Source organism: Megascapheus bottae, chromosome 2 (genome assembly GCF_031878675.1).
Source record: "Megascapheus bottae isolate mThoBot1 chromosome 2, mThoBot2.hap1, whole genome shotgun sequence".
NCBI lineage: Eukaryota > Metazoa > Chordata > Mammalia > Rodentia > Geomyidae > Megascapheus > Megascapheus bottae.
The window spans coordinates 94,315,558-94,340,966 of NC_143510.1; the positions used below are offsets into that span (position 1 = coordinate 94,315,558).

Consider the following 25,409-nt stretch of genomic DNA (forward strand, 5'->3'; position numbering starts at 1 on the left):
TAGATTATGTTATGCAGCTGTATGATGTTGTCAGTGAGCACTTGACATGCACAAAAGCTTATTTATATTCCATAGTTTACTGTCGTATCTGAGTCACTGGAGGGCTTTCAAGACTCATACGTGCATGCATGTGTCCATAAATTCCTCCATCTGTCCATTTTATTTGCTGGGATCTTTGCCCCAACAAGGGCCTTGAGAGTTTTTAAAGCTCTCTCACAAGAGGGCTTGAGACTCTGCACATCACAGTTAGGGTGTCCATACTGGGTCCTATCCCTCCAGCCTCTGTAAGGCTGTGGCAGAGCTCAGGCCTTTGCATGTCAGAAGAACAAATTGTGCGGCAGCTACTGGTGCTGGTGCAAAGACCACTGGGAGACCACCTGTCCCTACAGGATTTGGTTCTGCCCGTGCTCTGAGCACCTCTTGTACCATTGCCGTCAGCCCCCGTAGGTGGGCCTGCTGGCCGTCACATTCAGCCAGTTCTCTGTGCCGCCGTCTCTGAGCAAGTGTCAGCCCCTTGGTAGAGAAGTTACTCTGGCTCTTGTCTAAAATAGAGCCATCCTGGACACTCTGCAGCTGGTCATCCTACTGCTTATTTCACAGGGATTATCTTAGTCTGTGCGCACACGTGGCGTGTTACATGCCGAGCTAGACTTACATGGGAGTAGCCACTTACAAGAGTGTGTGTCTCCCTCACACACTTCTGTGGCTCACCCCTCTCCCCAGCAAGTAGCTACCGACCATCTAAGGGTTACAGAAATGGGTAAAACATGGTTCTTGCGATTGAAAGGCTCAGAGCCAGTGACAGTTAGATAAGCTGAGAGTGGTATGTGTCCCATGGCATTCCCACATCCATGTCCTGCTCTGGTGACCACCTCCATAGGAAGAGACAGTGAGGGAGCCTGAGAAGGTGAGCAGTGTCGTGCACGGTGCAGGAACGGTCTTCTACCTGGCTGCAGTCTGTGTGCTGGTGGTGTGGGCCATCCTTCAGGAAGACACTCCGTTGGACGGGAGCATCCTGCCTTGCCCGGGTGCCTCCAGCACAGCTTGCTCCCTTCCTCCATGGCCACCGATGGGAGGAGACATTTTCTTCAGCAGGTTTCTAACTGGGTCAGAGCAACATACATATCTAATTATCTCCAAAGTCACCTTGACCTTCAGGCAGAAAATCAATTCCATTCTGAGTTCCTCCAGCGTGAAGCCTAAATTCATCATCATAATAAAATGCCCCAAGAGACTCTGCATATTTGAGTATTAATTCTATCTCATTTTCAAATTCCCAGGGAGGCATTGCAGTCCAGAGATTATACTTCATTTTAAAGTAAAGTCCAAAAAAAAGGAAGTTCAAGCTATATTCTCCAGTTCTGCTCAGCCTTTTATTTTTGGAGGGCAGGAGCAGTCCCTCTGTAGTCCAGGATGGCCTGAAACTCATATTCTTCCTACCTCGGCCTTGTAGTGCTGGGATTATAGGCATGTGCCATCACTCCCGGCCCGAGGGGTTCCTGATGACTGTGGAAGGCTTCATCTTTTCACAACTGCAGCCCAGCTACCTCCTGTTGAAAAGTGTGTGGCTTTTCAAGAACAGTTAGTACCAGACCTCCGCTCTGTCCTCAGTTGTCGAAACTAAACACATCAGCAGGGCACAGGATTATCCAAACACTGGCTCTCTCTGCCAGAACCAGGGAGCTACCCCACCGAAGGATAGCCCCAGAAACCAGCTTTTAGCATTGATAGTTGCTAGATGCAGTTCAGTACAAGAAGTGTGCCAAATGTGAGGGCTAGAGGGCCAGCGAGGGGCTGGTGTCCACTTCACTTGGCCCCGACTCCAACAGTGACAGTGTGACACTTGGGATCAGCGTCCTCCCTCATTTTTGGCTCCTGCTTTTTTTTCTATGAGTAACTCTAGTGAGCCTAGACAAAAATTTCTTTTTGTGCTGGGTCACGTAAGACTCAGCCATGTTTCTGCCCCAATAGATACAGAGACACCTCTCTGTGCAGGGTGGGTGGAACCCCCCAAACCCAGGCTGGAACCTCTTCAGCCCATTCAGCCTTATTGTTTTATTGTTTTTGTCCTTCCATTGCTTCTGTTCTCATCATAAGCCTGAAGTTGTGAGCTTTTCTCTATTGGTTGAGAGAACTCATGAATGCCTTAGTAAGGATTAGTACTTGTTCTCTGCTCTGGTGCGCATTCTTTCTTTCTTTTTAGGAAAATTGCCTGATTTTGGTATCTGTCTGTAGCGTGTTTCAGTTAGTCAGTCTCATATTATTTCTAGAATTTTGGAGGGAGGAGCCTGTATTCTTAAGTTAAAATGGCCTATAGTTTTCTTTCCTTTTGCAGGGTTTAAATTCAGGATCTTATACTTGTTAGGCAGGTGCTCTACCATTTAAATCAGAACATCTCACATTTATGCCAGCTGGCCTGGACTGTGACTCTGGTGTTTATACTTCTGCCTAGCTGAACTGGCAGCCGGGCTCCCCCTCCCAGATGTCATTGGAGCATCTGTGCAGCAAATGTGAGGCCCTTCACCAAGAGAAAAGACAGAGCAGTGCACTTAGCAACTTTAGAATGTTACACAGCATGTCCTCTGGCTACAGTGTAATTGGAAATCAACAGCAGTAAAGTGTCTTCACTTTGGAGGTATAGCTCCTGAAGTATTTGAAAAATTAAGCAGCAGGCTTCTAAATAATGCCAGAAACCACATGGAAATTAGAAGAGATTTCTGATTCAAAATGAAGACACAGCATACCTAAGTTTATGACCTGGAGTTTCTTGCTCTTGATACTAATAAAGAACAAATTAAGCTTCTTTCACAAAATAAAAGGTTGGGAAACACATTCCAAGTTATTGTGTAAAGTCCCTGTGACTGTTAGCACATCCAGAGAGAAACCTCACAAGACAGCGCACGCGTGCGGAGGGCAGCTTCTTTCTGTGCCTGGTGAACAGAACTTTGGGGAGCCTTCTGAGGACTCCTGCTGTGTGCACTGTCAGCAGTAATTGCTTAGTTCCACCATAGCTGTTGGTGTAATTGCTTCAGACTGAGGATACAAGATGGGGAGCTCCATGGAAGAAGGGCACTCTGAATGCAAATTCAGTGTTCATAATAAAACCTTGTGGACAGGGTACAGGCACATCTTCACCCAGTGATGGGTGTCTGGAAACAGGTGCAGTAGCTAATCTTACATTTCTGATGGGGGCCTGCATGCTTTCCCTGACATTGGGAGCCAGACCAGCTCTGCTCTGGGTGTACTAGCGAGCAGCATGCCAAATGTGCTGCGCAGAAGGAGGGCTATCGCCCTCCTTCCATGCTGTCAAAAGGGAAGGGAAGCTGGGAGCTGATTACTCCTGTAATCTTAGCTACTCATGAGGGTGAGATCGAAGGATGGCGGTTTGAAGCCATCCTGGGCAGGGAAGTTCATGAGATTCTGTATCTCCAATAAACTACAGAGCCTAGACTCTGGTTTTAAGCCCCAGGATTTGGGTGGGGGAGTGAAGGCTTTCCAGGAAAGTTACACAGAACACCGTGGGAATTGTGGGACACTTAGAATTGGTGCACCAGGCCATAGCCAGCAGTAGAGTGCAGGAGACAGTGGGTAAATAGACACCTTCCAGCTCGTGACAGTCAGGGACACGGGCAATCCACATCTCCCCATGTTCTTAGAGTCGTAAAAGTACCTTTCTTTTGTCTAGATTCCAACTTTTTAAGTGTTCTTTTTGGGTGTTCAAACTCTTTAAGCCTTCTTGAAGTGTGCATAGTAAAGCATGTCAGAGCCACCTAGAACGCACGTGCAAACGGCTGCCGTTCCTGTGTTTGAGGTGCTGGCCACAACACTGCATGCTTGCTCTCGGGACCACCCAGATGTAGCAGGGTGGCGCTGCTCTCTGTGGAGTCTACCTGTGGAGAGCGGTGGCCACTCAGCGTCCCCAGAAGCTGAGGGGGCTGGCAGTGGGCGCCCGTGGTGCCATCACTGGACGGAAACTCACTGAGCATCTCCATGGCCACATAGGTCTTTTTTGACCTGGTACTGGGGTTGAACTCAGAATCTCTTCCTTACTGGGCAGAAGCTCTGCCTCTTGAGACACACACCATCCCTACCCTTTTGGCTTTAATTTTGTGGTAGGCTCTCCCTTTGGGCTTGTGCCAACCTCTGGCCAGGATCCTTGGTTGTTTTGTTTTTGTTTGTTTTTATATCTCATGTAGCTGGGGTTACAAGCGCATACCACCATTCCCAGTTAGTTTTTGAAATGGAATCGTTTAAATTTTTTTTTTTTTTTTTTGCCTGGTTTGGACTCAAACCAAGACCTTGTTAATCTCTGTCTTCTAAGTTGCTGGAATTACAGGTGTGAGGGATCTGGGCAGCCCTGTCTGTGTCTACATCCAGGCCTAATCGGAGGAGACTCTGCCCCGTCCACACTGGTATTTGTTGTGCGGTTGCCCTTCTTAAGGATCCATGTTCTTTATTCACATTCCATGTGAACTCGGCCAGAATAGTTGAGGTTCCATTTTCCTGCCAGCCCGGTACATCTTTCTGAGGTACCCGTTTGCGTGGTACCCGTGGCCTGCGGTCCCTGCCACTGTGTGTCTGGTGCTCCCATGGGACAGAAAGCACCCTCGTGTGCGCTGTGTTGGCTTGTCTGGGGAGGCCTCCCTGGGCTTCCTTGCTGCGTGGAGAGTGTTGACTGCGCTTGGCTCCTCTGCTTGAACTACAACTTGTGACTCATTTTTTACGGTTCTCAAATCAGTTCCCAACATGTTAGGAAAAGAAACAAACAACTTCCTTGTTTTATGGAGTGCTAACAGAAAAAAAATGTGTTAATTTCTTAATTGTTCTCCCCTGCCCCAGACATTAACTGTACATGTGTAGCGGCAGCAATAAACAGGAGCTCTATAATAACAAATTGTGCCGTCAGTCCCTCCTGGCAGAGCGGGCCGCTCTCCCCGTAAGCCTCGTCGCTGGTCATTCTCGAGTGTGTAGTTGCCACTTGTGTGGTGAGCAAGCACTGGCTTTCTGTGGACAGGTCCCTCTGTCCTTTTGTGGCTGTGGCAGATGCTTGTCCACGACCCCCCCCCCCCTCCCGCTTATGCACAGCTCCAGGGTAACCACAAGTTTCATTTGCGTGCTGGGACTAGAACTCGGCCTCACACTTTTGCTTTGATTTTTTTTTTCCTCAAAGCTGGTGCTCTGCCATTTGAGCCACACCTTCCTATCTGGCTTTTTGCTGGCCAGTTAGAGATAAGAGTCTCACAGATTTTTCTGGCTGAGTTGGCTTCATATATGATCCTGAGATCCTCAGCCTTCTGAGTGTCTGGGATTACAGGCATAAGCCGCCAATGCCTGGCTGATAGTCACGATTTTTATGGAGTTTTCAACTCTTGTATTGCCCACTGTGGGAATCTGATTTCCATCAAAGAAAAGTTATTCCCTTGGCATTTCTTTGAATGCTATGTTTGTTTTTAATTTAATGAGATGATGTCTTGCTTACAACGAATAATAACTTGGAACACCTTATTTCTTACTTAACAAAACACTGGTGTTTGTGGTTGAGGATTTAGCTCAATGGAAGCACACTTGCCTGGAGAGTACAAGGCCCTTAGCTAGGAGGAGAAGCAAAACAAAACAACTCTCCCCCTCCCCCCTCCCCTCCCCCCCTCTCCACCTCTCTTCCTCCCTCTCTCCCTCACAAAAGCACTGATGTTTGAGAAGCCATTACAGCTTGGGACCTCCAGCTCCTGCCGCCATTCCCATGATGCCTTGTGCCGAGCAGTCCCTGCCTGGTGGCAGGATCAGTTCCATAGCCACAGTCCCCCTTTGGAGGGCCCCTGTGGTGCTCACCTGTAATTCCTCTTTCCCTTCCCTGGAGCTCAGAGTCCTTACTTTTGAGCCCCCTCCAGTGCCTGGGCTAAATCCAAACAGGACACACAGACCACCAGTAGTGACCTGAAGGGCTTGGGCTGTGCCCTACTGGAGGCCCTCCCCTGTCCCTTCCTCTCCCCTGCTCTCACCTGACCTACCCCCGTGTGGTACCACGCTCTTCCCCACAGAAGGAGCCTTAGTAGAACCCATCCTGCTGGGGGCGGGCGCAAGGCAGTTACTGGAGGAGCAGTGTGCCAGCCCAGGCTGCCCTGGGTGTACTCATGGGCCTCTGCCAGATGCACCAAGGGAGTGCGCTGACCTGCCGCCATGAGTGCTCGCTTCCCCCAAGCTCTGCTACAGCACAGCACGAAGGACTCGAGGACAAAACACCCAGAGTTTATATAATAAAACGCTAGGTGTCAGCCATCCCGTGAGTGCCCTGTGTAGAACGTCATCTAATTTCTGAGCCCTCCTTATTCGCTTTAAAGATAGAGAGCAGTGTGGACTGTCAGATGACACTGACAGTGCATCTACGGCTCCCTGCACTCTCGTGGGCGCCCAGGTCCCGCACCCAGTCCTGCACCGGGAACCAGACACGGGCCACTCTGTGAAGTCTTACTGTGCTTTCAAGATCACTTGGCTTTGATTCTTACTGCTTTGTTGGTTTGTTTTAACTTTGTGTGTGTGCACTAGTCCTGTGACTTGAACTCAGGGCCTGGGGGTTGTCCATGAGCTCTTTTTGCTCAAGGAAGGTGCTCTACACCTTGAGCCACAGTCTCCACTTCTGGCTTCTTCAGTGGCTATTTGGAGATAGAAGTCTCTCAGGACTTCCCTGCTCAAGCTGGCTTTGAATCACAGTCCTCAGAGCTCAGCCTCCTGAGGTGTTAGGATTACAGGTGTGAGCCAGCCCTTCTCAGCTTCTAGTATATTTTATGTACTCTTTTACAAACCAGATTTAGCTGTGTGTGGCTTATACCTATAACCCTAGCCACTAAGGTGTCAGTTGAGGTTCAAAGCCAACCCCAGTAGGAAAGTTTGTGAGACTCTTGAACTCTGGATTAACCACCAGATAAGTTGATGGAGCTGTGGTTCAGTGGCAGAGCGCTAACATTGAATAAAATCATACCAGAATCCAAAGTCCACAAATTACATGACTTCATACATGATAGAGTCACCATTTATCTCTGTGTGGCGTTATGCAAAGTTTTTAACTCGATTTGTATTGTTCGAACCAGCTTTCTAGGGCCCTGGCACGTGCTGAGCTTAGACTGTGCCACCTAGCTGCACTCGAGACCAGTTTTGGTTTTTCATACCCTCTAATCTGTTGCGAATACATTTTAAATCAGTGATAACTTGCATTTTTTCTTAATCTTCATCAGCCATGAAAAAAAATGTAGTCAGTCTGAAACTGGAACTGGTGTTTCTGAATTTTGGATCCTAATCAGGGAATATTTTTTTTTTCTTTCTTTGCTTTTGTTTCTCCCCTTAGGGGATCCTAGGGTTTATCCCCCTTAGGGTACTAGGGGTTTTAGCTTCAGTAAGCCTCATGACAGCAGGAGCTCTACTGTTAGAGCCATATACCTCTCCCTATCCCCAGCCCTTCCTTGTCTTTATTTATTTATTTTTTTTCAGTAGAATCTGATACCTTTTTCCTGGTTAGCTGGCCTAGACTGTTGTCCTCCTGTTTATACCTCTTGTGTAGCTGCCATGACAGGCATGCACTTTCATGCCCAGTTTACTTATTGAACACCAATGTTTTGACCAGATGGGCCTGAAAACAACATGCTCTTAGTCTGGAATTAAAGGCATGAGTAAATGCATGAGCCCTCATTAGTTATTTTTAGATAGGGTCTTGTGTTTTTGCCTTTCTGTTTGGCCTCAGATGGAAACCTCCTGCCTACACCTCATCACCTAGCTGGCATTACTACCTCCCAAGTAGCTAGGATTGCAGGGGTACCACTGAGCCTGATCAGGATATTTGTTATTCGTTCCAACCTGGTATCATATTTTTCATTCTCCGGGTTTAGAGCTCAGGTTTGTTTGGAGTTTATCCTTTGGACAGGGATGGGGAATGAGCTACTGTGTCTTTCTTGGTGGGGTTACCCATTACCTAACCCTTCTGAGAAAAGCTGAAAGGAAAATAAAGGTACTTTTGTTTCTTTTTCTGCTTTTTAGTACTTCTGCGCTGTTACTGGTGGCATGTGTAACTTTGAAACCACCCTGTGCATTAGCGGTGTCCTGTGGTCCTGACCTCTGCGCTGTTCCTCTTCTCTGTCTGCAGGTGAATGAGCTGGACGGCATTCCCCTGATTCTGGACAGCTGTAGCATGGACGACAGCAACCCCTGTATCCTTCCTTACCCACGGATCTGCTCGTACGTGGTCACGCCCAGGTTGGGGTGCCTTGTCTGTGAGCCCGGCAGGCACTCATGCACTTGCCCAGGCTGGGAGGGAGGTCTCTTTCCTGGTGGGTTTCAGTCTGTCGTGGGCTGGTCTCCTTACTTACTTCTTTCTAAAACTGAGCCACTTCCTCAAAGTCACAGTGCTGCTCTGTCCCTCCTAAAGCCTTCCTGGTATGGAGGGCTACCTTTTCAAGGTGTCACTGAAACACGGGGCGGAGGAGGGCCAGGCCCCTCTTGTTAGTATTATTAGAAGAATGGGTTAAACCACGTGGGGAGGGGTGAACAAGTTTCAGTGGACATGTGCATCGTGGAAATGGTAGGCGGAGTGGTATTATTCATTCACTTGGTTTAACCCATTCTTCTAATAATACTAACAAGAGGGGTTGTGTTGGTTTCGTTTTAAGTTTTTGTTTGGTTGGGGATTGAAAACGGCCTCAAGCATGCTCAGCAAGCACTCTACCATTTGAGCTCCGCCTGTAGCCCTTAGTTTGTATGATTTTTTTGTTGTTGTTGTTGGTACTGGGGTTTGAATTCAAAACCTTATATTCTTGCGTGGCTTTTTCACTTAAGGCCGGCACTCTACTGATTGAGCCACAGCTCCACTTGTTTGTCTGGTCCAGCTTTGAACCTTGATTCTCGGATCTTAACCTCTGGGGTAGCTAGGATCACCCACACGAACTACTGGGCTAAGCATATGTTTTGTTTTTGAGATAGGCTAACTTCTGGGGTGCCCTTACACTGGCCTTGAGCTTTCCACCTTCCTTCTTCTGTCTCCTGATTGGCTGGCATTGCGGGCCTGGGCTACCGTCCTCGCTACCTACCCAATACTTACTGAACTGCTCTTCCAATAGTTTGTTTTCAAAAGCAGTAAGTGTCTTGGAGGTGTTGTAGCATTCTCCGACACCCACATTCTCTTCCTCAGGTCAGCCTCCGGCTCCAGAGCCAGTGTGGGCCTTGAGCTTCCTCTGAGCAGGGCATCCGTTTCGATGGGAAGTCTGTAGGGTCCTGGGGGTTAGGTGGGTCTGCACGGTCTGTTGGAGCAGACTTTAGCTGCACACTGTCTCCATGTGAGGAGAGATGGGAAGGCTTCTCTCCTGCTTTGTAGAAGCAGCTCACAGAGACCAGCTGGGTCTCCACTTCCAGGGAAAGGTCACAGCTCAGAGGAGGCCAACCATGACGCCTGCCCTTCCCTGAGTGCTCCTGTGCTGGGGACACAGCCCAGCCAGGGCCCAGCTGTTCCTCACCCCACTCCTTTTGGGTCACCCGCAGTAATGACAGAGCAGTCAGTGCCATTGGAAAATTCCAGCTCCACGACCACAGGGTCCATTCTTATTTGTCAGTTTATTGTGGCAAGTGGGATTTTTTGTTGTTGTTTCCAAATAGGAACAGCTGAACTTTATTTTAGATGTTTTTCTTTCATTCTTTTTTTTGATCTGTGTTTTGATCAGTTGGCCTTTATGTGGGTTTTTATATATATTGTTTTTATTTTGGGGATTGGATGAGGACAGGGGCTAGGAAGGAGAGCCCAAATGGGCTTGTATGTTTTTTATGTTTTCACTTTTAAAAAAAAAAAACAACTTTTTCTGTTGTTGTTGGTTTTTTTTTTTTTTTTTTTCTTTTCCCCCAGTCGTGGGCTTGAGCTCAGGACCTGAGCACTGTCCTTGGACTTTCTCAAGGTTAGAACTCTACCACTTGAGCCTCAGCACCATTTCTGGCTTTTTTCTATGTATGTGGTACTGAGGAATTGAACCCGGGTCTTCATGCATGCTAGGCAAGCACTTTAACCACTAGGCCAAACTCCCGGCCTCTGCTGTTTGTTTTTTATGCCTCTCTGTCTCTCTCTATCCTAAGACCTCATCTGTGACAAAATTTCTTTGCATGGGAAGATAATCCAAGTAATAAGCATACGGGTCAAATTGTCCCCCTGTAATCCTGTGTGGAAGAAGTATACGGCTTCATGGTGAGAGTATCTGCTGTGCTTTGGAGCCAGGCAGACCCTGTGTCCCCCCCTCTCTGTTATCTGTGCATAGGAAGTATGGTGTAGTGATAAGGGTATTTGCGTGGCTCTGGACCAGATAGACACAGACTCTGTTCTGTCCCTTCCCTGGACCAACTCTGTTGGTGCTCACCTCTTTGCCTGTCCAGTGGCATCTGCCATCAGGGGTACAGGGAAGATAAGGTTGAGAACTTGTGGTTTCAGTCCAGCTCCAACTTTCTGTCCGAGAGACTCCATTTCTCCATGAAAGGAAGCTGGACACAGAAGTACACACCTATGATTCCATCAAGATGAAAGGCATAAAGAAGGCAGATCTTGACTCGGGTACATACCGGGCAGGAGTGAGACGTTATCCTAAAGAAGACTAGTGATAGGCCGGGAGTTTGGCCTAGTGGTAGAGTGCTTGCCTAGCATGCACGAAGACCCGGGTTCGATTCCTTGGTACCACATACTTAGAAAAAGCCAGACGTGGTGCTGAGGCTCAGGTGGTAGAGCTCTAGCCTTGAGAAAGTCCAAGGACAGTGCTCAGGCCCTGAGCTTAAGCCCAGGACTGGCAAAAAAAAAAAAAAAGACTAGTGATGGGCTGGGAGCGTAGCCTGGTGATAGAGTGCTTGCCTCGCATGAACAAAGCCTGTTTGATAACTCAGTACCACATACACAGAAAAGGCTGGGAGTGGCACTGTGGCTCAAGTAGCAAAGCACTAGCCTCGAGCAAAAAGTATCCAAGGACAGTGCCCAGGCCCTGAGTTCAAGCCCGAGTGGCAAAAAAAAAAAAAAAAAAAAGACTAATGATGAAGAGGGGGGAGCCACGGCTCAGCAGCCATGCACCAGTCTAGCAAAACAAGGCCCAGAGCTGAAACCCAGTACACTTGTCTAAAATAGGACTTTCCAGTTCACATTACAGGTCGTGCTCCTCCAGTTTTGGCCTGTGGTCCTCTTTTACATCTCAGACATCACTTGAGGATTGTTGCGGTGTGTGCACTCACAGCCAGGATTGTCAGTTACGTACACATGAGGCACAGTAGGCCTCCTCTTTGCCGTGTGACCTTGCCAGTCGTGTGTGTGTGTGTGTGTGTGTGTGTGGCCTGTCTAGGGGGCTCTGGGAACCTGAATGCGCCCAGCTCTGCGGCATGCAGTTCCCTGCCTGGGGGCACAGATCCTCGGGTGGTAGTCACTTCTGTCAGAGGGGCCCTCTGTGCTGCATCAGAGAGATGTGCTCAGTCTGTAGTGGCCACTTCCCTGCCCTGTCCTCACACAGGAAGTCCTGAGAGACTGGCGCAGACCGTTTCCGGCACTTCCTGTCTGGCTTGTCAGCTGTCTGGCCTTAAGATGACACCATGTGGCCTTAAGATGACACCATGTTTTCTTAAGTTTATACCTCTGTGGTCACTTAGGTTTTAAAGGAAGCAAGCGACGTAGCACTTGTGGCCTGAATTTCCACCCAGAAGCCACTCTTTTATCTGAGTACCATCACTGGCATGGGCTGCCCTTGATAAGCTGTATCCCAGCCTACTTCCATTGCTGAAAACTGCACAGCCAGAGTTCTGGGAACACATTCTAGAAATCTTAGCCTAAGGGATGCCACCCAGTAGTTAGAAGTTTACCCTAAGCATTTTTTGGAAGCAACATCATGTACTCAGATGATACGTTTATATCCTGTTCGTCCCATGACTAACATAATGCAGTAGAAGAGACTTTTATAATTCTTAACCTTGTGTTTCAAAGTTGGTATCTGCTGTGTGAGACTAGAGCAGAGGTAACAGCTGCATTGGGGCATGCGTGGTAGCTTCCTACGTCTGTTGCCAGTCCCAGGAAACCCTTTCGAGTTCTCCCCAGATGGTGTTACCAGCCCAGTCCTGGTGCAGGGAGGGCATGTTAGTGGCAGTTTTGAGATCACAGCTGTCCTCAAGGAGCCACTGAGCTGCTGGCTTGGAAGGGCGACCTCCGGTGCAATCAAGAGTTGCTGGCGGGGCCGGGAGTTTGGCCTAGTGGTTAAAGTGCTTGCCTAGCATGCATGAAGACCCGGGTTCGATTCCTCGGTACCACATACATAGAAAAAAAGCTGGAAGTGGTGCTGAGGCTCAAGTGGTAGAGCTCTAGCCTTGAGAAAGTCCAAGGACAGTGCTCAGGCCCTGAGCTCAAGCCCAGGACTGGCAAAAAAAAAAAGAGTTGCTGGCAAGTGCTCTGGGCCTGACAGGCCTCACCACTGTTACCATTAAGATGTTGTAAGTCTTTTTTGCAGTGCTTAATTATTTGCCAGTTTTCTTTTTCCCTTAGCTTCCTTTATTTAAAAGAGCAATGGCTTTAGGTATTTTTTAGGAAATTAATAACTGTTTTACATTGTCCTATTTAAATACCATTACATACACAATGTGCAATTTGAAAGACACCTGAGAGATTGAATAGCTGAAGTTTGGCATAAACATGTACCAGGTGACTAATTGTCGGGACTTTAACCTAAAGTGACCATAGTCAAATTTAGCAGCAAGTGAGGAATCTGGTCAAAACATCACTGAACCACAACCATTCAGAACTGTTAAATGGTAACTCCTTGACTATTTTACTTTAAGACCATTGTGAACAGAAATACACCTTCTGTACCAGGAACCAACACATGAAATAAAGATCCAGTAATCTATTGGGGGTGTTCCCCTCTCCTGGGACCTCCCCCTCATCCCCAGTCATAGTCTTGGGATGGGTGTTGGGAAGTAGTTCACTGGACAGAGCTGCAGACATAAGGGAAGGAGCCGGTGCCTCTGCCAGTCTCCTCACTGAGACCAGAGTGTCTCTCCAATTTGTGTCTTCTGATGGCCTGGACACAATTCGGCAGTCCTGCTTTTCTCCCTAGAGGCCGCTTCCTACACATGTTGTAAGGCCAGGGGCAAAGAGAAGCTTCTAGCATGTTGGGCTTTCTTACCCTATGGCTGCATTCCTTCTTTGGATATTATTTAAAAACCCAGAAGAGCTGGGCACAGTGGCTTACTACTGGCCTAACTACTCAGGAGGCTGAGATCTGAGGATCAAGGTTCAAAGCCAGCCTGGGCACAAAAAGGACCTGAGACTCGATTATATCCATGTAACCCCTAGAAAACAGAAAGTGGGACTTGGCTCAAGGGTAGGGGAATAGCCTTGAGCTGAAGAGCTCAGGGACTGAGATCAAGGCTGAGTTCAAGTCCCATGACCCACCTCCCCCAAAACAAAACAGAAGGAAAAACAGAAGATGTATTGCATACACCTGATTTGGGATGTGCTCACCCTTTAGTCACTGTCATGTGGCAGGAGACCTTTTAGATAGAGGAGACTTTGGATGCACTGATGCGCTTTGTGGGTCCTGGCCATTGGGGAGAAGGCGGCCTACTGCTGCCCAACAGGGGCACCTGGGTGGGATTAGACAGACCTTTACTTGGGTTCAGCTGGGCACAGCTGAAAGCTGTGAAGGAGCTGTGAAGGGACAGAAGCAGGATGCCACAACAGAGCAGCCACCCTGTTGATCAGGGCCAGGCCTGGGCTCAAGGTTTTCCTGAGTATGGGTGACGAGCCAGTCTTGACAGGAGAACCTTGCCTTCATTTTGGGGAAATAGCCTAGTATTATATTCTCATAGGTCACAGAATGGTGAACCTGCCCTCTCCAAAGAGAGCTGCACTTACGGTGAAAGACGGCAGAAGCCCGGAAGAAGTTAAAACACCGCTAGTTCTTGAGCGAAGTGGAAGTGGTGATTGCTGTGAGCCGATGTAGTGCCTCCAGAGGAGTGTTCTCAAGAAGAGCATGGCCTCCCCCGGGGGGAGCGTGACACAGAAAGGAACCAAGCGTCATGAACTTTGCCCTGATGACATCAACCACTCCTGTGGTAGAATCATCCTACTGGGAAGACAGACTTGGAGCTGTGGGGTCTGCCCGAGTGAGCACTGCCTTAGAGAGCCCACGCTCAGTCCATGTCACCACTGCCCTCACGTAAAACAACAACCCCTATTTGTGTTCCTTTTGAACAGAAAGGCGGAGCCAAGATTCCTTACCTGTCCAGTTTGCAGATAGAGAACAAAGATCCTTGTAGAGCCCGTATTGACAGGCTCCCCTTCAGCTCTCCACTTTTGAAATTCTTCAGTAGTTTGCATTCCCTAGAGCTCCGCACCCCAGTGAAGGCTTGTGAGTTCCCCAGAAGGCCTAGATGGGAAGGGGTGGTTAATTCTGGTCCATTTCTGCACTGACATCCGCTGTCCGTGGCATTCAGCTGGGTGTGTGCGCCCAGGCAGCCCGCGCTCAGCTTGCCGGGAGCAGCTCGGGTAGATAAAAGCACCCTGTCCTCCAGATAAGCTGGGGTCCTTGCAGTGACTGTTGGCTTCAGCTCGTGACCGCAGAGGAGGTGCATGCGAAGACCCGAGACATGGCTCTCACGCCCCCTTTGTGGTGAAAGCGCCTTCCTGGCTGACATGAGGAAATTAAATGGGCAGTGCCCTTTAGGTTTTTTACCATGTGAAGATGTTACATTTACACCTCAGACAGCCTGCAGCCATCTAAAACAAAACCAACAGTGGCTGAGGTATAGGTTCAGATGTTCCATGTTCAACAGTCAAACAAGAATTACTGAGACCTCCTCAGGTTTGGTGAAGAAGAAATAGCTATCTCACCAAGTGGCAGCTCAGTTGAGAGGCTTATACAGACACATCATGACCAAGCTTCTGAAAGGCAAAATTGAAGCAGCCAGGAACAAGGCAGACATAAAACAGGAAAACACAGGCACTCCAAGGAAAAAAGTAAATCACCAAAAATTATTTTTGAAATTGGTCTGCTGAATGGGCTACTGGACTGAGACTTTGAGACGTATCTTCACTATACTCAGAATGAAAGTAAGTGGTAAGAAGAGCAAGAAAATGATGTATGAACAAAACATGAAGTAGCAGTAAAGGCATAGAAAACAGACAGATAAGCCTGAAAGAGATTTTACTAGGATCCAACGCAGATTTGAGATCGCAGAGGAACGACTTGGGAAACTGGAAAGCAGAACAGTGTTGTTTGAAGAAGAAAAATGATCAGATGGACAGAGTTCAGAGCCGGCAGCAGCCATGAGACCAACACACATAGTACAGAGCGAAGGGTAAAGGTTGGAGGTCGGCATGGGCTCCAGCAGCAGCATGGGTACCCGGTGCCAAGGGTAGTGGCTGTGACTGGCTTTTCAGTGCTGCTGGCAGGGGAGAAGCGTGTCCTCGGGCGCTGGTGACCCATGGTGCAGACCCGAGCAACAGAGAAGGGTGCAGCAGGAGCAGACCTTGGCTCTGTCGTGTCCCTGCCATGTCTGCTCTGAAACCTTCAGAATTTTGACGCTTCGGATCTTCACTTAATCTTGTTGAGCTTAAAATTGATTTTGACCTTTGGCTATTCTTTATTAAGTCTAAAGTGTTATAAGTGCTTGGCCAACTCTAATCTCCTATGATGCCCATTCTAAATTTTCACTTCATTCTCAACTGTTTATTGGCTGCTGACAGAGATACTTGGTGGCAAGTTGCCCACAAGTTGTTCCCACAAGTTGATTTTGTCCTGTAGGCTCTTTGGGGGAGAGAGCTGTTGAAAGTGTTTCCCATCCTGCAGTTCTCTTGGCTGCAAAGCTTGCAGCCCTTATCCCCCTCCCCCACATCTCCATTGGGCTCTCTTCCTCCTCCAAGCCAGGCACATGCTTAGAAGCCATGTGGCAAAACATGCATAGCCACAGCGCTTGCCTCCGGGCCCCAGGCCCATCACTTCCCACTGTAGGACACTGGCTTCCTGTGGCTTGATTTTGTGATTTTCCTCACCTGTTGGATGAGGGTAATCGTTCAGGTTTTCTAAAGGTTGGATACTTTCTATGGCTGTGCTATTGCTATTATTAGTGTTCATGTTATTTTATTCAAATACAGGGAAAATTGCATTTTTGGACTTGGCCTATATGGCAGACACGCAAATGAGTTTCTCTTACCAAGCTTTGCTTGGCCTGAGTGGAACAGTGTGCTAGGAACAGAGATTGAGTTGAGGCTGCTTCTCCAACGAGAAGCATCCTGTTCACATGGCAGGTGGGGCCTTGCACTTCCATGGTTCTTCTGTGTCCAGCTTCATCTTCCAGTTCCTTGCTCATCAGGAACAGAGCTCAGGCACCATACTGCCACCAGGGGTCTAGCTGGGATGGGAAGTATTAGCAGTTTTTGTTTTCTGTCCCTGAAACACATGAAGGTACCAGTATACACCTGAATCACTGTGGGTATACACCGAAACACTGTACACTGCATCACCGTCAGCATACGCCGAATTACTGCAGACAGGCACTGAGCCACTTGTCAGCATGCTGAGCGAAATCACTGTGAGCATGTACCGTGGTCACTGTCAGTACACAAGGAATCACTCGCTGTCAGTATATGCAGGAGCAGCATTGGTGTGTACTGAACCACTGGATCACTCGCTGTTAGTGTACACTGAACCATTGTGACATGCTCTCGCTAACATCGCCTGGCTCAGATTCCACAGAGGCACTGGGAGGATACTGTACTGCCGTGGGTGGGAGCCAGTCAGATGGGACAGGAGGCCAGGCTTGGGAAGCACGTGCCCTCCGGGAGTCAGAGGGCGAGGGGTATGGGGCGGACCTGGCAGGCTGCAGGCAGCACTGAGTGCTCCAGTTGGGCTCGATGCTCCACGCCGTGCAAGCAGACTCCTTTGGAGTGCTGCCCCAACGACAAATGGAAGCACTTGTGGCCCGCTGCCTTTGGTGTGGGCTGAGTTAGAAGTGGTATTGGTTGTCTGTGATCCTGAAACCTGCAGTGCGATAGGGAGGCAGCGTCCGCCTCGCTGTGCTGCTTTGAAGTGGTTGCTAAAGTGCTTCCAGAACATGGGATGTTCCAAATTAGTGCCCCACGAGCTGAATCTGAGGTACCTGTGAGCACAGCCCCACTGGCCACAGGGGTGTCTGGGGTGGGAGGGCATGTGCTCACTGTCTGGCACAGTGCGAGGACATGACCTCACCACCAGCTGGGCCGGGCCCGCCACAGTTTTCCTCTCTTGACACTGTGTCTAGGACTGAAGGTCAGCACAGAGCCCCGCCAGGTCCACGTGGAGGGCTATGGCAGTGAGATTCTTCACCCTGCCCACCTGGCGGGGACAGATGTTCAGGCCTCGGAGAGGTGGTGCGTGAGACGGGGAGTAACTGACCTTGCCCTTGGGCAGTGTGTGCTGTGGTGCTGAGTGTGGCCTTCCTGTCTCGAATGCCAGTGTGGTTGTGCACAGCACCCTGGCATTGCTCTGTAGGAGTCGCATACTGGGCAGTGCAGTCAAGCTGTCCTGCTCCACTGGGCCTTGACACAGCGTCCTGGACACTGCCTCGTCCCCCTGGCTAGAGGCCAGGGATCCTCGGGCTATTTAAAGAGGCGGCACTCCGCTCTCTGGCAGTGTGTATAGAGCACAAGCATTCTGTTGTAGTTTTTGTATTGTGATCTAATTTACCAATCCAGCAATTGTTTCTTTACCCGCCCCCTTCCCTTCATATTTTTTTTCACTGCTTCCAGTTTTGGCAGTTAGCCAGTAATTGGCAAGTTGCGGGGTATGCAAATGTGACTTGAGCTCTGGACAGGACAGCCTGTGAACCAGCATGCCACACATGGTGTTCACGGAAACACTGGAGGTACAAGACACTGAGGGACGTGAATTGAGATAGTGGCACACTGACAGTTGGGAGTGGGAAGGAGTCCAAATGGTGGTTTGTGGGGGGCACTGCACAATGGGTATAATGCCCACCACCGTGTGTCTGGCCCTGTGCACAGCCCCCTGGGGTGGCTGTGCTCCACACGGCCTCGCTCCATAGCAAGAACCCTGCACACCTGCTGACCAGGACATATGGGGGAGCTGAGTACCAGAGATGACAGTGAGCAGGTGGGAGCATGAGTGGCGCTGATGGCAGGTTGTGAACACAGGAGGCCTTTAGCTTGGCGGGCCTTGTGGCACAGTCCTCTGTCTCTGCCTTCCTGGTAGCTGGGATTGTAGTCATGAGCCACCAGGCCTGCTACCCTGTCACCTAACTGGTGCCAAGAAGGCCTTGGGCTCATAGACCTCTTCATACCCGTGCAGCACTGCTGGCACCCTGTTCTCAGCTCCTCCCCACCCCTGCTTAGCACCACACCCACTGCCACTGGGGCAGGCCCTGTGGGAGTCCCTCTCCAGCACTGGTCGCCAGTTCTTTGTGGTCACCATGGTAACTGGGAGAGCAAAGCTAAGCATACACTCCAGCTCCTCAAGTGGCCAGAGGATTCGAGGTGGCTGAAGATGTTTAGTTTTCTCCCCCACGCTTTCCTGCTCCTGTCTCTTCACAGAGGGAACAAGAGGGCAGTGTTCCTATGACTGCTGCTCTGTACTGGCTGTCCAGCCTCTCAGCGGCGTGCAAGGAGCCCATGCATATTCACGACCCGGCCCCAGACCCCGGGGGCTCCACTTTGGTTTCTCTTTCAACTCACGTTTTGTGGTAGGGTATGTTTTCTTGCTCACTGTGTTTGCTCTTTGATGTCCCGGTGCAGAACAGGTGGTAGAGCAAGAAGTCTCTGTTCTGTGCCACATGGGGGTGGTGTGGGGGCTGGGAGGTAGATGAGATAGGGGTTCACCTCGTCCACCATCATGCAGTTGGAGCCACACCGTGGATGCTCCACAAATTTGGCCCATTTTTATATTTTTACAGGTCAGTTCACACGGTAACCTTGATCCTCACCTTCAGAAGGTCGAGGCCAGCCTAGACTGCAGGAAAGCTATGACATTAACATCAGCAAGGCTCCCTAGTGTGGGGGGCGGAAAGGTGACCTGAACTCCATTGGTCCTGGGCGGGAACCCTTACCTCACACAAAAAGACAGACCCTGTGTGTACAACAACTATAAAACGTGAGCAGACAGCCCTGGATCTTCTCGAGGACTCTCGAGGGGTGTTGGTTGTGAGTGGAGGGCACCCCAGGTGTCGATGCTCACTGCTTAGGAAGAAGGGTGACTGTCACAGGTAACACAAATGAGCATCAGGCAGGCTGTGACCTTGCTTCTCCCAGCCCCGTGCTGCCTGAATACCAACTGCCGTGGACGCCGGGGTGCCTGCCTGTCCTGTGGATCTCGGGGCTCCAAGGCTTGCTGGTATGGGAGTGTCGGCCTAGAGTGGCACGTTTTGGTCAGTGAGCGGGGCTCCGTGGCACCCCCTTGTGCATAGAGAAGCATTGTGTCATTTCATAGAGACGTTATCTACTGATAGAAGTGGTGTTAGCTCAGTTTCACAGAACATCCTAAGAAAGTCACCCACTTGCAGCGTGGAGCAGAGGTGGCTGGAGCTTTCCGTCTGTGCCGCGCATTGCCTGCCTCCTGCAGCCCTGTCCCACCACCTTCGGCCTGGCTGGGTGCATTGGATGGTGTCCTGTCTGTCACTGGAACAGAGCACAGCCATCGGGGGCATGGCAGGGCAGCGGGAAGGCCTGTGGGGATAATGGCCCCTTTTGGTGGCACACTTGCCTTCCATGTCTCTTCCACAGCTTCTATGCTGTTAGGGCAGAAGACAGGCAGGTAGGAAGCCAGAGTGCAAACTGAATTCGTTCACAGGGTTCCAACCAACGGGCCTTGAACTTGGCCCTGGGTGGTGGGGTTGTAGAGGAGCAAGCAGGCTGTGAGCGCTGCTGGCTAGGGAGGGCTCCGTGCACTGGTGGCAGGTATTGCAGCTTCGGCTAGGGTTCAGAAGCCAGCACTGCATGGATGGTACTCACTGCCAGTCGTGCTGCATAGAATGCCTGCGCCCAGGAGAAGGGTGTGAGGCCCCAGAGTGGGAGGCAGATGGTAATGGGGCTCTGGCTGGTGGCACTCCCTCCAGAGTGGCCTTTTATTTGTATGGTGGCGCTGCAGGCACATACTCCTCACTGCATCCAAACAGCCTCTGGCTCCTCGATCTCTGGAGGCTGTGGGAATCTGCTTTCGGTTCTTTACGTGGACAAGTAGGACATTTCAGAAAGGAGAAACACTTGTGCTCCTGGAGAGTCAGCACCCAGAGCCAGCCCGCCCTCCCTGCCTTCTCACGCACGCCTGCCGGCCCTGCCCTTTCTCACCCCAGCCCTCGCCCAAGGGTAGCCCTCAAAGGTGGGTTCTTTTTGCCTGGCTCCTAATTGGTTCCCTTTGTTTCTCTTCTAAAGTGAAAAGGTGAATTTGTGTGGTGATCATGCTGCTCTGGGTATGAAAGTTGTCATCACACATGATTTGCCTTTTCAGAAGTCCTGTTGGAAGTGTCTTGTACCTGGGATTGGTTTTGCTTTTGTACGGGCACTGAGTAGAGGTTCAGAGAGTGAGGAAACAAGGGAGACGTGAACTTTGGCCTTCTGGGTTTATATGGATTCAGTCTCCAGGAATGAAAAGTCTCCTTTTTATAAAGGTGCAAGGCTTCGTTGTGGTCCCATCAGGCTGCGGCCAAGGACAGATGGGCACCCAGGTAGGGACCGCCCCTGTGCTGTGCTTTCTAGAACCAGTCAGTCAACCAAACCACAGTGGTTCCAGCAAGAAACCCTCCAAGACCAGTGGGCGGGTCACTCAGCAGTGCTGGTTGAGCCTCTTCTCTGTGCCAGGATGTGTCTGGGCCCCAAGGCCCACAAACACGAGCCCAGCCCTGTGCTGAGAGCTGGCAGAGGCCAGCCAGTGGTAATGCCATGATCAGAAGCAGACCTGGGCATGACAGTCGGGGACCACTGGGCTGGTTGAGAACAGCTTGGGGTGGTGGCAGAGGTAGGAGGATCTTGGTTCGAGGCCAGCCTGGCAAACGTTAGATCAAGATCTGATCTGAAAGAGAGAAGACTCACATGGTTCAGTCCCCAGTAGAGCCAAAACAAAGCTGCGACTCCTTTACTTTGAGTGTCTCTGGCCTTTAGTAAGCAACTTCCGTTTTCACTCTCAAGTCGTGGCAGTTTGGTTTCCTCTCCCCAGTACTGAGGCAGAGCCAGTGGTTCGGTGCCACCCCTGGCTTCTCCGGTAGGTCATAGGTGAGGAGCCTCAGAGCCAGCCTGCACCAGCATGCCAGGGTGTGGGGCAGGAGCAGAAGCCGACTGGCTGATCCCTTTGGAGGACTAGAGTATGTGAGTGGAGTGTTGGACCCCTGAGGGAAAGGACTTGGTTGCATTGGTTATGGCAGGGAGGCGTCTGGCCCTAGGGAAGTATTTATTCAAGCTTGAGTTGTCATCTTCCGGGGATCCCAATGCGGACCTGCCCTCTGCGGCTGGTCTGCCCTGCCCCATCTGAAGGACTGGCAGCACCACGTCGTCGTCATTCAGTGTGCAGCACACAGCAGGGCCCAGGCAGGACAGCAGCAAGGCTTTGTCTGAAGCAGTGGACCAGGGGAAGTCAGTCGTGTGTCCTCGTCGGAGCCCCCCACGCCCGCCGTGACTGGGGTTAGTCAGGAGGAGGCTTTCCTGCCCGTCCCGACCTTCATCACAACGGAGCCTCTCCCCACCACTCCACACAACTCATCCGAGTGCTGTGACCCTCAGCCCCCGGCCTCTGCCCACGCGTGTGCAGGCCCAGCTGTGGTAGAGCATCTTCCCCTCGGGTGTGCGTGTGGTCACTGGCCCGCCCCTCTCTGTCTTACTTGATCACAAGTTGCCAGTTCCTTCACTCCAGTGCCAGTTCTGATGCAGTGGGTGGTGTATGCTATCCGAAACCTCACTGAAGACAACAGCCAGAACCAGGATTTGATTGCGAAGATGGAAGACCAGGGCCTAGCCGACACATCGCTACTGAAGAAAATGGGGTTTGAGGTTGAGAAGCAGGGGGAGAAGCTGATTCTGAAGTCTACTAGTGATGCACCCCCACTGGTAAGTGTCCTCCTAAGAGCCCCACAGAGCACCCTTGTCCTTGGTACAGTGCAGACAGGACAGTGTCCCTATTGCATTGTTACCATGGTTACAGCACTGAATAGGGCTGCAGACAAGTTCTTGTGCAGGCTTCATTTATGCTGCTGTTTGCAACTTGAAATTTCAAGGGGGAAGGTTGCAAAATGTTTCTGTGGTCCAAAAATAAGTTTCTGAAGGAAATCACTTTCACTTTACAAGGTAGTGCCAAACACTGCAGGAGCCCTGTGTTTGCTTCTCCTCTGTCGGGTAATTCGCACAAATTCCAGCTGTCAATGTATATCTATCTTTCTGTTTCTGTTTTCTCCCTAGTGAGTGGTCTTCCCGTCCACACATGTGAACTTTCAGAATCTGGCTCGTGGATTTTTCATGTTCTAGTGTGCAGACTTGCAGTGTTTGAAGTAGAAGTACAGATTCGGGACCCCAAGTCTCGTAGGTACAAATCCCCTTGTTTCCCCTCCCTCTGCGATGATGTCCCCGCATCCCCCTCCCCCCCCCGCCTGCGGTAGGTGTGCATTTCTGTGCTGTTGATTATGTTCACTGTGCAACAAATAATAAATGTCTCTGAGGGCACGGCCCCTATTTGGCAAAGACAGGGACGTCTGCTTGGATTCTGTGAGCCCCACTTTGAGTCCCTTCTTGTCAGTGGATTTCTGAGCTTAGGCCAGGAAGCCTTTTCTCACTTGGATCCTCGCAATCCTTTCCTCCCTCCCCTTGCCGGAATGTGGACAAGACTCATTTCCAGGTGATGAATTTAGAAGCCTCCCTCCTGGGTACGTGGTTGTCACGGGGCCCTGCTTGGGGGTGCAGCAGGGAGTGGACAGGGCTGAGAGGGTATGAGGACCCCTAACGCTCCTCACTCCAGATTCCAGGCGCATCTTTCTTGTCTGCCTTCCTGCCTCGGGACAGAGGAAGGGAAGGTTTACTTTGTGCTCCAGGGGGCCATGCCAAGCCACCACAGGGACCGTGTGTCTTGGTGGAACAGCCCAGCCTCCCGGCTCTGGAGAGGTGGATTGGGGACCACACGGTCTCTGCGCTATGTCAGGTGGAGCCGGACTGGCGGGGCGCACAGCTCTAGTATTTAGATCACGCGCATGCTAGCACACATTACCTTTGGACACACATGTCCCACACTGAAGGTTCACACAGTCGAACCTTCCAAAATAAAAACCAGTAAAGCCTCAACCAAACATGTTACAAAAACAGCGATTGTGTCAGGCCCAGGTGGCTCACGCCCGTAGACCTTGCTGCTTGGAGGGCTCGGTTCTGAAGACTAGAGTCCAGCCAGCCTGGGCAGCTGGACATGGCTCAAGTGGTCGACTGCTCGCCTTGAGAGTGACAGCTCACGGACGGCTCCCAGACTTGAGATCAAGCCCAGGTCTGGAACACACCCACAAAAATCAATAGTTACTCCAAACTACAGTGCTTCTGCGTTTCTTGGTAGCCATCATTGGTGCTTCCGGAAGCAGCGTCAGGCGAGCCATTGGGTGCAGCCACGGCTTTGCCACGTGTTGTGTGAGGTGTGCTCCACAGCTGAGGAGATACCAGGTTCTACACCTCTGTCGGCCTGTGGAGGACGTGACCTGTGTAAGTTTGATCTGTAGAAGAGCCACTGTAAAATGTAAAACACACAGAGAGGAGGATGTTCCCGCCCGGGGCACAAAGCGTTAAACTCCTGTTCCCCCGTAGAGGACTGTCCAGAAGGAAACAGCAGGGTCCCTTCCTCCTTTGAAGGAGCCTGCCGTGGACATCCTTTCTTCCTCTCAATGGATGTGTGCACACCAGTGGAGTCACACAAACATGTCGCTGTGCACCGTGTAATAACAAACACAAGTAAGTGAAAGGGAGCCTTGTGAGAATGGCCCCGGGCATGGTTGTGTGTGTCCTGACCAGGAAGTGTGGGGCCTGTGCAGTGAAAACACACTGATGACTGCATTGTGGCTCCTTCTGGTTCCCTGGGGAGTTGAGTGCCTGGACACAACAGCCCGCCTGTGTCCCGCCAGTGGGCCCACGGCTTCTGAGCACTGTGTTTTACATGCTACGGAGGATTAATCCGCCACCTCAATCAGTCCTCTAAAAGGGAAGAAAGCAGGGCAGCCTTGCAAAATTTGTAAAGAGCCAGAATGGTCCCAGGGAGTTTTGTTGAGCGTATTGTTTCCAAGAGCAAACTGGCAAAGCCTTTAGCCTGCCTCACTGTGGACGGCGTAGAAGAAAAGCTTCTGCTTGGAAATGAATCCCAGTGTCGGCAGAATGGCTCTTTTGTGCTAGTTTCACAATGGACAAGACTTGAGAAACATGGGTTTCCACACTCCCAGTGATGTACTGTTGGGGTCTGCCTGTGTGCCTCCTGGCTCTTGGGGTGCAGAAACCGCTAAGCGTGTCATTTAGAAGGGTAAGCCATGGAGAAGGGTGGAGAGTTACAACACTGGCTGGCAGGGGAATTGTATTGCAGTGGCTTTGCAGGAAGAAACTCCCTAAATATATACACATAGTTCATCATGTGAAACAGTAGAGTAAAATGTGGAGCGGCTTTCTTTAAGACGGGAACGCATCTGAGAGGACAAAGACCTCAGTGCTGTCCAAGGTTCTGATCATTTCAGCCGTGTTCGTCTGTACAGGAAAAATCAAAACCTTCATTTACAAAATTCCAGGCTTTTCTTCCTATGATGCAATATGGCTGCTTTCCTCTAAAATATTTTTTGTACACGTATTTGGGGTTTTAGGTAAAGCATTTGTATGTCATTTTACCAATATGAATTTGGCTTACCATCTAATATATATGTATATGTATGTACATATATATATATATACACACACATATATATATCTTTAAACATTTTCCCTCATTTGCTTTTTTTTTTTTTTTCAGTACCGGGGTTGGGCTCAGCACCTCATGCTCGTGGGCACACTAAGCCCATTTGGCATTTAGATAAGGTCTTGCACGTTTGCCCCGGCTGGTCTTGGACTGCAGTCGTCCTTCCTCTGTCTCCCGGGTGCCTGAGCCTCTAGCTGGGTATCATGAGCTCTGGCCAGGGCCTGCTTTGCCGTGCAGTGCTGAGGGGTCAGGAGTGCAGGGTCTGTGGGCTATGGAAGGAAGTGCAGTTTGCAAGTGTGTATGTATCTTGTGGGAGGTGGTGGATGGAGCTCCGCCTGAGTGGCCTCCCGTATGAAAGCAACTAGAGAAGGGGGAGCCGAGCACTGGCAGGCCAATGTGCGCTGCAGGCAGAATCCATAGATTGATTTGCTCCTGGTTTATGCCTGAAGGTGAGGGAGGATTTAAAAAGTCACCAGGTCCTATGTTCAGGCT

At 50.3% G+C, this 25,409-nt stretch overlaps 1 protein-coding gene across 1 annotated transcript in view; it reads left to right on the top strand.

The window, feature by feature from the left end:
- Atxn10 (ataxin 10) overlaps window positions 1-22,691 on the top strand; it is a 93,486-nt gene extending 70,795 nt beyond the window's left edge. Inside the window, exons 10-12 of the mRNA XM_090328888.1 lie at window positions 8,132-8,195; window positions 21,879-22,066; window positions 22,415-22,691. Coding sequence (XP_090185014.1) covers window positions 8,132-8,195; window positions 21,879-22,066; window positions 22,415-22,417 — 255 coding nt within the window. The 3' untranslated portion in view covers window positions 22,418-22,691. The remainder of the gene's footprint in view (window positions 1-8,131; window positions 8,196-21,878; window positions 22,067-22,414) is intronic.
- Window positions 22,692-25,409: the final 2,718 nt, after the last annotated feature.